The sequence below is a fragment of the Bombina bombina genome, chromosome 1 (genome assembly GCF_027579735.1).
Source record: "Bombina bombina isolate aBomBom1 chromosome 1, aBomBom1.pri, whole genome shotgun sequence".
Classification (NCBI taxonomy): domain Eukaryota; kingdom Metazoa; phylum Chordata; class Amphibia; order Anura; family Bombinatoridae; genus Bombina; species Bombina bombina.
The window spans coordinates 575,214,724-575,226,853 of record NC_069499.1 but is presented as its reverse complement, the minus strand read 5'-3'; the positions used below and the strand labels follow the sequence as shown (position 1 = coordinate 575,226,853).

The 12,130-nt window shown below is 39.6% G+C and overlaps 1 protein-coding gene across 1 annotated transcript in view; it reads right to left on the bottom strand.

Moving 5' to 3' along the window:
* Window positions 1–1,797, bottom strand: part of VWC2L (von Willebrand factor C domain containing 2 like) — a 198,220-nt gene extending 196,423 nt beyond the window's left edge. The window contains exon 1 of the mRNA XM_053690976.1: window positions 1,408–1,797. Within this exon, the coding sequence (XP_053546951.1) occupies window positions 1,408–1,797 (390 nt within the window). The remainder of the gene's footprint in view (window positions 1–1,407) is intronic.
* Between the last annotated feature and the right edge of the window lie 10,333 nt (window positions 1,798–12,130).

Below are 12,130 nucleotides of genomic sequence, written 5' to 3'. Positions count from 1 at the left end.
TTGAGTTAGAAAGTCAGCAGATTAATCAGACTGATCAGCTGATCAATTGAGCTAGTTTTAGCTCCTGAATCACGGTCCATCGCTGTTTTTAGCGGCAGTGCCCAGTGTGCTATAAATAAAAACCTTGGTAGGCGCTCTATATTATGTAAAATAAAAGAACCTATATTCAATTAGGTATTTTTCTGTGTCAAATAAGATATAACTAAAGAGTGAGAATTTTTTTTTTCTTAATTCAAATCGCTGCTTTAATCCAGACAAATCCGCTTTGTCCTGTTCAAAAGTTTACAGTTAAATCTAAAGATACAAGGAGGCGGCACACCTCTGATTAAAGAGTATTTACTGAATAAAACACAATTATTAGAGGTTTTTAGTTACTAGAGGGACTACATATATAGGAGATTGCTGGAGAGACATATGAGGGACCTGTGTCTTTTTGAAACTCTAAGGACCATATACAGATGGAACCTGGGGCCCAGTGCCAGGGTACTTCTGTGGAATTAAGTGTAGACACCAAGTGACTGTGCTGCAGTTTTTAGCAATGCTGTAAGTGCAATGATTTGTGTGTGTTTTTCATCAGTTATGAAATACTCTTGAATCAGAGGTTTGCTGTCTACTTGTATCTTTAAAGTGCACTATGTGTGTGCCACATAATAAAAGAATCTGGTCATAATCACCACAGTAATAAGGAGTACCCTTATATAAGTAACCTACTGGAACAATAATGAAGGAAGATAAACCGCTCTAAATATGTAGCAAAATTGTTTCTATTGAAATTCTCACAGTATGGGAGTGAGAAAGAGACAGGATGGATAGAGACAGTGAGTTAAGAGGCACAGTCGATTAGAGAGAAGTAAAAAAAATAGAAATAAGAGAGGGAGGAGCGGGAAGGTAAGAGGAAAATGCGAATAAGCACAAGAAAAGGTAGAAGAAAACTGAGTGGGTACCAGAAACATAAAAGTGGGAGAGATGAATGGTAGGGGAGAAGATTGACAGAGGGTAAAAGGGAGGGCATAGAAGAATATAATTGAGATAGTAACAAAATGAAAGATGTAGGAGACAATTTTCTTTCATTCATCATCTTCCTCCTGATATATCAATCTTCAGTCCTTCGCCCCCTACCCTTTCAAGCAGATGTAAGGACAAAACAGCATTAAACTTTAGAGTCACAGCCACTTCATTAGTGGGCACAGGTAGATTTAAATATCTTTACCACCACTATTTCCTGTACAAGATGACAGAATGCGCATGAAAGCCTGTGTTGTAATAATACATTTTTACAGACAGCTTTTAAAATCCTGAAATAAAGGATTTATTAAAGCTCCAGTTTCGGCAAAAAATATTTTTTTAATACATGACCATATCTCTGATTGTTTTATATTAAAAAGTGTAACAAGACCAGATGCTTACCTTAAACTCTTCCAAGATTTTGTAGTTCTTTCCATGATATTCACAAAAGTTTTTCACCTCTTTGCATTCCGGACAGCATCCATTATGTTCCACTTTAGTGCATTTTGGGTGAATTTTAGGGCACTCAGGTTGGTTACACACAGGTCCATCCTCAGTACATACGCATGGACAGTTAGAGTGTCCAGGGAAAAATCTCTCCCCAAGCTTGTATACAAAACCACTGTCATCCACACAGCCCTTTCCCCGATAGTCATCAAAGATCAGGCTATCATTGCTAGAGGCCTGCTCGCCTTCATCTGCTGGGTAGTCTTCCTGGTTGATAGACGCAGAGGATGCTGATGCTGCAATGGCCAAAAGAATCATGGAGGCTGCAGAGATATGTGGAGCCATCCCAGTTACCCAGGCCTTGTGTGCACCTCTAGGAACTCTGTCCAGCTACTGCCATGTGAGCTGGAGATGGGGTATACAGTGTAGGTTTACTACAACAGACCATGCAAGATAATAAGAGATATTTCAATATAAATATGTCATAATATTATACAATGCTAAATAGCTCCTGACTTATTAGTAATACTGCTAACAAATGTATGCCTTACAAACTTCATAAAATAACTAAAGGGATTTGTATCACTGGGGCCATCACAGTGAATGTATAGTATAAAATTGAATGGAAATATCTACAGTGAGCTCAGATGATATCTACACACTCACTGTTTTTTTATTAGTTATAAAAAAATATTTAAGAAGTGTAATTATTTGTTAGATAAGTGGGTAATATGATCAGTAGTTAACTTGATCCTTAAGTGTAACAAGGGAGTCAGCTCTGTATGACCTCAGGTGAGTCTTTCTACTTCAGTCAGTTTATTTTCTACTAAAGGGAATTTTAAATTGTGACCATAATATCCCTTGAAATAGAATCTCCTGATTGAAAAAAGAGGGTTAAGATCCATTGCAGCTTTTGTTGACAGCCAATGGGTTAAACCTGAGTGAATTAATTTACTTTATGCAGAACTAAAGCTTACCCAGATGATTTTACAATACAATACAATATATATATATATATTTTTTTTTTTTTGGGGGGGGGATCTGAACAGTAATACTCTGCAATTAAAAATATTAAACAATACTTATTTAGCATACACTCTGGGGGAGAAAGAAAAATAAGAAGAAAGGAATAAAAGGGAAAAACAGAAAAATAACTAATGAATTAAAGAAATGAGAGAAAAAGAAAGAAAAATGATGGAAGAAAGAAAGAGAGAAAAGGAAGCACTGGGGAAGGGAGGAAGGAACGAAAGAAGAAAGAAAGAAAGAAAGAAAGAAAGAAAGAAAGAAAGAAAGAAAGAAAGAAAGAAAGTGGAGAAAAAGAGAAAAGAAGAGGGAAAAGAAACAGAGATCGAGAGAGAGAAAGAGAGAGAGAGAAAGAAAGAGAGAAAGGAGAAATATAAAAAAGCAAGGATGGAAAAAGGAGAGAAAGAGAAAAGAAGAGGGAGTAAGAGAAAATACACAGATAGAGGGAGGGAGAGAGAGGAGAAACATAAAAAGCAAGGATTGAAAAAAAGAACAAGAGAGAAATAGAGGGAATAAAGGAAAAGAGCAAAGAGAGAGAGGGAAAGAGGGGAATGAAAAGAAAAGAGAACGAAATGGAGATGAAAGGGAAGGAAGGAAGGAAACAAAGATGAAATATAGAGAGTGGAGAGAGAGAGGGAATAATAGTGTTTTGGTATATTTATAAAAAATAATGAATGAGTGAATGGTGTAAGAAGGGAGAATTCTTTTTTTATTAATTCGTTAGTAGAATCATGATACCCCAGGGTGCTTGCAGAGTATATTTCAAGGGCTAAATAGCGTTGCTACTGAGCATCTTAATGACTTTTTAAGACACACTGAAACTACAAAGGCTGTATTTTGCAACTGACCTGGACTGGGACTTAAGCCTCCATCTTCCTCCTCCTGGGAAAACTATAGAAGCTCCCCCTAGATATGCATAACCATGATCTATAGCTGTAACAGCAGCACTCAGTTTATAGTGAAATGTGGCATTATTTGTTTGGTCTCAGAGTAATGTCATTTGTGTTGTTAACTGCAGATAGATATTGCCAGAAAATACTGAAGGAATCGGATCATATCCATTTCATTAGATTATGCTGGGCATGTCCGCTTTAAGCGTAAGCAAATGTATTTAATAATATTTACATCATTCAAAACGACACTAAGATGTAAATATTAATTAAACTTTAACTATATTGGTGCGCTCTAACGACTAAGAAATGCTAAATTCCTGTATATACTTACACTTTATAGTGGGGTTAATAGAGGTTTGAGAGAAGCTGTGTGTATAGTTTTTGTCTTGAAAGGCAACACAATCTGCTAGCATTTTTTGCGCAGATTGACAATTTGTATAAATGAAGTAATTTGGCTAAAACACTGAGAAAGGTTTGTGAGTGTTCTTCTATCGGTAGACAGCATCGAATGTAGATTTGTGGATTTTTTATTACCTTTCAATCTTAATGACAATCTACAAATTACAGTTATACATTTAAATGCCACAGGTATATGCGCAATTATAAAAGCAGAGATATACTTAGCTCATTTAGCAATGGGAGATGCGTCATTGTGTCACTGGCACTAGGCAAATATCTTTATTCTTCTAGTGCAATCTACAAGAATAGCTGTTTGTAAAACGCATATTTATTTTGTAAAACTGCTAGGTTTAAAGTAAAAAAGTTATACCTTGAATCATTTCTTAAGAATAATCCGGCACACACATTATGTGTAATGTTATGCAGCTAGAGAGGAGCAGCCTCTCCGTGACTCAGTGCAGAAGACGCACATTGACACTGCAGTTTTCTCTGAACCTCCAGACAGGAGAGAGAGACTGTGGCTATTACAGCTGCTTGTTTGTTTGACATTAAAATATTTTCTTAAACGATTTGTTGTCTTCTCCTGCAGTAACGTGGCACAGAGGTAAATATTCTCTAATCAAGTCAAAAATACATTTCCAGACTGGGGAAAAATAGGAAGACCTGTTGTACAAGCTCTTAATAAACCCTTAAGTTCTACAGGTTATCTGCTTTACTTATGGGAGAGGGGGGGGGGCATAATATTAAACTATTTCTATCTGTCTATTATCTAACTATCTTCAAACATGAATCTATTCATTAGCTGTATATCTCTTACCTTACCAGAGGAAATCATTTTAGGATTTACAGGACAAGTTCACAAGCAGGTCATTGGTCTGCAGCTAGCCCATCCTTAATGCCTGAAGGACCCATTTTAAGAAGAAAAAGTGAAAATCCCTTTCTGCTTCCCTTCCATAGTACATAGCAAAATCCCTTGCTGAAGAACAGAGATGTGGCCAAAATCCCCTGAGAGGTCCAAGCTGTGCTATTCAAATATACATCTTTGTGAAATGCATAGCCCATCCATCAGCGGGCTCATGGTGCCCTTTTAGTCCTTGTTACTCTACTCCCCTCAGCCAGTAGCAGCAGTAGAGGCGTCTGTGTGTGTTTGTTAGGATTTCAGCAGCACCAACATCAACAGCATGGAAATCGTCTCAAGCCCAGGCTGGAACACCTCCCGCACCATGGCAATATGTTGCTTCAGCAGCCGCCTACAGCCCATCCACGGCAAGGAACAAAAACGCATAACTTTATCACTGCACGAAGATCTTACCAACCTGTACCTACTTCCAACAGGAGGAGGAACTGCCCAGCACCAGCAGCCTCCACCAGTTCATCACTTATGGCAGCACCATACACAGTTAAATCACATATAGGTCAGCAGTACAACAGATGGACATTTAAGCTGCACCTTGGAAAGAAAAACACTCCAGAACAGTCGGGACAATACACATTGGGATCGACCAGCACCATGGACAGCTCAGGGTTCCTTGCAGTTCAGCACCGAGGACAGTTCAAAGAGGTTAAGTCAGCAGCACCACGGCCAGTTCAGCATTCTGTACATCTCCGCACCATAGACAGAGATGATGTTGCAGAGCAGAGGGCGAAGAAAAAAAGAAGCAAAAACACAACACAGAATGCGATGCAGAGAAGTAATCAGAACCATGAGCAGAGTAGAGCTCAGTTAAGTATACAGTGACAAACACACCTACTACAAAACGTAATGCAGCGCAGTGATACACCGCAAGGCGAGCTCAGCAGAGTGGCACAAACTGCACGCCAGTGATCAGCACAGTGACACACACCAGGGATACGGCTAAGCACAGGGACAAACACAGCAGGCATACGCTTAGCACAGTGACACACACAGCAGGGATACGCAGGGTCGGCTCCAGAACGAATGAAATGGGGGCATTTTTTCAGAGGAGGGAAGCATTTACAAAGCATGTATGAGAGTCAAAATAAGAGCAGACCTACATATTCTGCAGGAAAGTGTAAGCTTCTGGCTGGCTTATCCCACACTATTAACATTTGGAGAATATGTGCTAAATCACTAGGTAAAAGGTGGACGTCTAAATCGTATGCAGTGCACTAAAACAGAACCATTAAACCCAGTGCAATAGCTCCTTAAAAACAAACAATTCATCCCTTAATCACCATGATCCAAAACCTGGCCTAAGATCACAGTGCACTTTTGAGGCGTCGATATAAGCCGGTAGCCATTTATAGACGTATATGTCTTGAAAAAGGCCTTATATGGGCCGAAATGCGTCAACATAGCTGGTAAGCATATTTTCAATACCCCTTACTTTTTTATGTACTATCTACACCATGACTTTTAATCTTTTATAGGACTCTCAGAATTATACAGGAGGACACACACTATTAGGACCCTATTGGAGAAGCACTGCAATATATTTTTTGTGTTAATACACAGACATTCATTTTTTTCACTTTTTCATATGTTTTCACTTAAAAAAAATTCTACACTACCACTACTGTTTGGATTGATTGACTGATTTATTTGACATTTGGATACATTTATTGCAACTCACTTTGGACCCCCCCCCCTTTTTTTATATTTTGGACACTAATATTGAATTTCCTTTGGACACTATTTGATCCTAGCTACTCATTTCTCATTGCAAACATTTATCTATGTTAACCCATGTTTTGTTTTATACATTATGGATCCATATAAGATATTTTTTCTATTTTGCCGATTTGATTTTCCATTGGATTGTTTTAACTGCATCATTTGATTGTTTTATTGTATTTACTGTGAACTTGTATTGTATTAAATCCATTTCCACATCTTATTAGTTCCAAGGACCACTATATCCAGTTTAGGAACTCACATCACCCCAGTCACCTTAGCCCTTTTTAGGCGTTTTGTACATCACACCATTAAATAACTTATATTTATATAATACAATCATATTCTTATCATGGTCTATTGTTTAAGAAAATGAGTAACTCACGATAGGTAAAATTAATAGGGTTAAAGACAAGTCCAAAAAGTCTCTAACTTTCAATTCCAAATAAGAGGTTAAAACACGGAGCTCCTTGCAGATGCGTGATGCGAACTCACAGTTGGGCAGATAACTCCGCCCCCAACAAGCAGCATTACATAACAATTCATTATTTTATTTATTTTTAAAGTATGATCATATCAATATTTTTTGAGGGGGAACAGCATTCCATTTGAGTGGGCATTTCCCCCCAATGCCCCCCCTTGGAACCGACCCTGGGGATACGGCTAAGCACAGTGACACACAGCAGGGATAAGGCTAAGCACATTGACAAAAACAGCAGGGATAAGGCTAAGCACAGTGACACACACAGCAGGGATACGGCTAAGCACAGTGACAGACACAGCAGGGATAAAGCTAAGCACAGTGACACACTGCAGGGATACGGCTAAGCACAGTGACACACACAGCAGGGATAGGGCTAAGCACAGTGACACACACAGCAGGGATACGGCTAAGCACAGTGACACACACAGCAGAGATACGGCTAAGCACAGTGACACACACAACAGGGATACAGCTAAGCACAGTGACACACTGCAGGGATACGGCTAAGCACAGTGACACACACAGCAGGAATAGGGCTAAGCACAGTGACACACACAGCAGGGATAAGGCTAAGCACAGTGACACACACAGCAGGGATACGGCTAAGCACAGTAACACACAGCAAGGATACGGCTAAGCACAGTGACACACACAGCAGAGATACGGCTAAGCACAGTGACACACACAACAGGGATACAGCTAAGCACAGTGACACACTGCAGGGATACGGCTAAGCACAGTGACACACACAGCAGGAATAGGGCTAAGCACAGTGACACACAGCAGGGATACGACTAAGCACAGTGACACACACAGCAGGGATAGGGCTAAGCACAGTGACACACACAGCAGAGATACGGCTAAGCACAGTGACACACACAGCAGGGATAGGGCTAAGCACAGTGACACACACAGCAGGGATACGACTAAGCACAGTGACACACACAGCAGGGATAGGGCTAAGCAAAGTGACACACACAGCAGAGATACGGCTAAGCACAGTGACACACACAGCAGAGATAAGGCTAAGCACAGTGACACACACAGCAGGGATACGGCTAAGCACAGTGACACATACAGCAGAGATAAGGCTAAGCACAGTGACACACACAGCAGAGATACGGCTAAGCACAGTGACACACACAGCAGAGATACGGCTAAGCACAGTGACACACACAGCAGAGATAAGGCTAAGCACAGTGACACACACAGCAGAGATACGGCTAAGCACAGTGACACACACAGCAGGGATACGGCTAAGCACAGTGACACACACAGCAGAGATAAGGCTAAGCACAGTGACACACACACAGCAGAGATACGGCTAAGCACAGTGACACATACAGCAGAGATACGGCTAAGCACAGTGACACACACAGCAGGGATACGGCTAAGCACAGTGACACATACAGCAGAGATACGGCTAAGCACAGTGACACATACAGCAGAGATACGGCTAAGCACAGTGACACACACAGCAGGGATACGGCTAAGCACAGTGACACACACAGCAGGGATACGGCTAAGCACAGTGACACACACAGCAGAGATACGGCTAAGCACAGTGACACACACAGCAGAGATAAGGCTAAGCACAGTGACACACACAGCAGAGATACGGCTAAGCACAGTGACACACACAGCAGGGATACGGCTAAGCACAGTGACACACACAGCAGAGATAAGGCTAAGCACAGTGACACACACACAGCAGAGATACGGCTAAGCACAGTGACACATACAGCAGAGATACGGCTAAGCACAGTGACACACACAGCAGGGATACGGCTAAGCACAGTGACACATACAGCAGAGATACGGCTAAGCACAGTGACACATACAGCAGAGATACGGCTAAGCACAGTGACACACACAGCAGGGATACGGCTAAGCACAGTGACACACACAGCAGGGATACGGCTAAGCACAGTGACACACACAGCAGGGATACGGCTAAGCACAGTGACACACACAGCAGGGATACGGCTAAGCACAGTGACACACACAGCAGGGATACGGCTAAGCACAGTGACACATACAAGTCTGACAGCTGCAATCGGTTCAGCACACTGTGACTTACACTGCGGATTCTGCAGAGTCACACAGGCATATAGATGAACAGCATGAAACACATGGCAGACAATCGCTCATCATCATAACATACAGAGAGAGAGGAATTTCACACAAAGAACTACGGTTCCTCTGAAAGGGTAGCGCTAAAAGATTGTATCCTAAGATACACAGCCATGCAGATCTCAACAACTCACAAACATATGTTGGTATCACACACATAAGAATTAGCACAGCTACTCTCACACTGAGAATGTATAGAAGATAAGGGCTGGGTTACACATTAGTTTTGGGGTAGATCAGCAAGTAAATATGTTGTCACGAGAAACATTGTTTTCGTCTAGTACCAAACACTTTTAGTGTCTTTACTGACAAGTTTTGTATAAAAAGAGCTAAACACAGATATTAGTGGAAGAACTATCATCTATTACTTGCTTCTTGGTTGCAAAAAGGTAACAGCACGCATGATGATTTCAAAATGAATATATTTTATTAAGTATACACATCAAATAATTTAATTCAAAACACTTCATACATGGGGGTGGGAGGGAATCCAATGCTCTTCTTTAAATCCAAAGTTTAACATTTCCATCTGAGCCTCCGGAGACCAGGAAACCTTCATTGTGGCCAAATAGCACACACTGAACACCATCTTCATGTTTTTCCAAGCTGGTCAATTGCCCATTCTGTAAAGTCAGGAGCTTAACTGTCCCATCATTACTGGCCAGGGCCACAAGCTGACCTGCAGAAAAGAGGAGAGAGATGAGACTTGCACTAAAGGTGACAACACGCATGCTTGCTTTGTCCACTAAAATGATATTTATCCTCTTTTTTAAATTAGAAGTCACTTCAATCATTAATACATTAATATAAAGAGTGAGATCGCAAGTACAGCCATAAGGTATGCGTTTGAATATAAGGCTGTACAGAAATGTCCAGCATTTATCAGGTTAAAGGTTACTTCATTTTAGCAAACATATATGCAGTTAAACACAAGCTTGTAGTGGCCATAAATCATACACACACACACAATATCTGAGATAAATCTTGATGAACTCTACTAAAGTTTAGGCAACACAACCTAGTCTCAGCCACAAGTATATAAAGACACACTGAGGGGCACCATATACACTACGGTTAGCAAATTGTCTGTAAAAGTGCTTTTAGGGTTTATCTTACCAAATAATATACAGCTATCTGGAATTACTGTCATATATTACATGTATTAAACAGTTTATAACTTCATGGACATTTCTGGAGGATGTTGGCAATGTATAAACCTTTGCTATGGTTAAGGAGAATCCAATTAAATCTGATCTGATTAGAAATTTACCAAGTTATCCTTATGCTTTGAGTTTTTAGTTTTTTGCTTGCACAGGCCTGTGCTTTTTAGTCTTAACTCAATAGACCTTTAGGTGCATTAAAACACAGGATTTTTTAATTTTGTTGTGACTTAGCTGAGATAAAACAGTCGCAGGATGAAATAAACGTCCCCTCCAGTGTTGGGACACTCACTACTAGGCCTTTGGTTAACAACAGGACAAATATGGAGTAAAGTGAGAAACATACAAAGAATACTACAAGACTAAAGTGGCCAAAAAAATGATGCAGTATGGTATGGGAATGTTTACTGCAGTTCCCTGTAAATAAAAGACATTTGCTTGTTAAGCGATTATTATTAGAAGATGTTTATTTTTATTTAAAGAATGAAGAACAGAAGCTGTACTACCACAGTGCCAGCAGAGCTTAAATAAAATACAAATAGTGACAAATATGTTTTTGTGACCAGAAGTGGTTTTATTTCTTTTACTGTAAGTTGCTAGTATTTCACATCTTATGAGGGGTGGCGTCATGGCTTCTAGCTTAGTTTGACTTTGCAACACAGTAAAAGGCTTAGCAATGTCATTGCTGCAATGGAAACTTTGTTTTAAAGGGACAGTAATGTATATTGTGCATATGAAAGAGCACAGTTTAAGCTTTATTTTATTTTTGCATGATAAAAGTTATAGTAAAGCTGTTTATTTTAATTTTGAAGATGACAGGAGAAGATGACAAAATGCACTAATATGTTACAATAATTGTATTCTTGCACTATTGCTTGCATATTACTATTTATTAAACCCCTGCAAATGGGTTAAACACATAGATAAGTCAGCTCCAGAGCAGCAATGCAGTACTGGGAGCTAGCTGAATGCATTGGTCAGACAATGACAAGAAGTATCGATACATAGCCACCAATCAGCAGCTAGCTCCCAGTAGTGTATAGCTGCTCCTCAGTTTACCTAGCCATGCTTTTCAACAAAAAATACCAAAAGGATTAAGTACATTTTATAAGAGAAGTAAATGTAAAAGTCTTTTAAAAAAGGAAATGCTCCATCTGAACGATGAAAGTTAAATTGTAACTTTCATGTCCCATAAGGACTGATTATTCACTGGCCAATATGCACAACTCCATCTGCTTTATTGATTCACAGTGATACACCTCACAAGCATGAAAACATCTGTTTCAGGAAAAGAAAAAGAAAAAACAATTCGATTTAAAATGCAATCTTTTAGATCCAATGCATGTATGTGTGTATATGCATGTTTGTGTATGTATCTATGCATGTGTATGTGTGTGTGTGCATGTATGTGTGTGTATGCATGTTTGTGTATGTATCTATGCATGTGTGTGTATATGTATCTATGCATGTGTGTATGTATGCATGTGTATGTGTGTGTGTGCATGTATGTGTGTGTATGCATGTTTGTGTATGTATCTATGCATGTGTGTGTATATGTATCTATGCATGTGTGTATGTAAGCATGTGTATGTGTATCTATGCATGTGTGTGTATGTGTGTGTATGCATGTATCTATGCATGTGTGTGTATGTATGTATCTATGCATGTGTGTGTATGTATGTATCTATGCATGTGTGTATGTATGCATGTGTATGTGTGTGTGTGCTTGTATGTGTGTATATGCATGTTTGTGTATGTATCTATGCATGTGTGTATATGTGTGTATGTATGCATGTGTGTGTATCTATGCATGTGTGTGTATATGTATGTGTGTATGCATGTGTGTGTATGTATGTATCTATGCATGTGTGTATATATGCATGTGTATGTGTGTGTATCTATGCATGTGTGTATGCATGTGTGTGTATGTATGTATCTATGCATGTGTGTG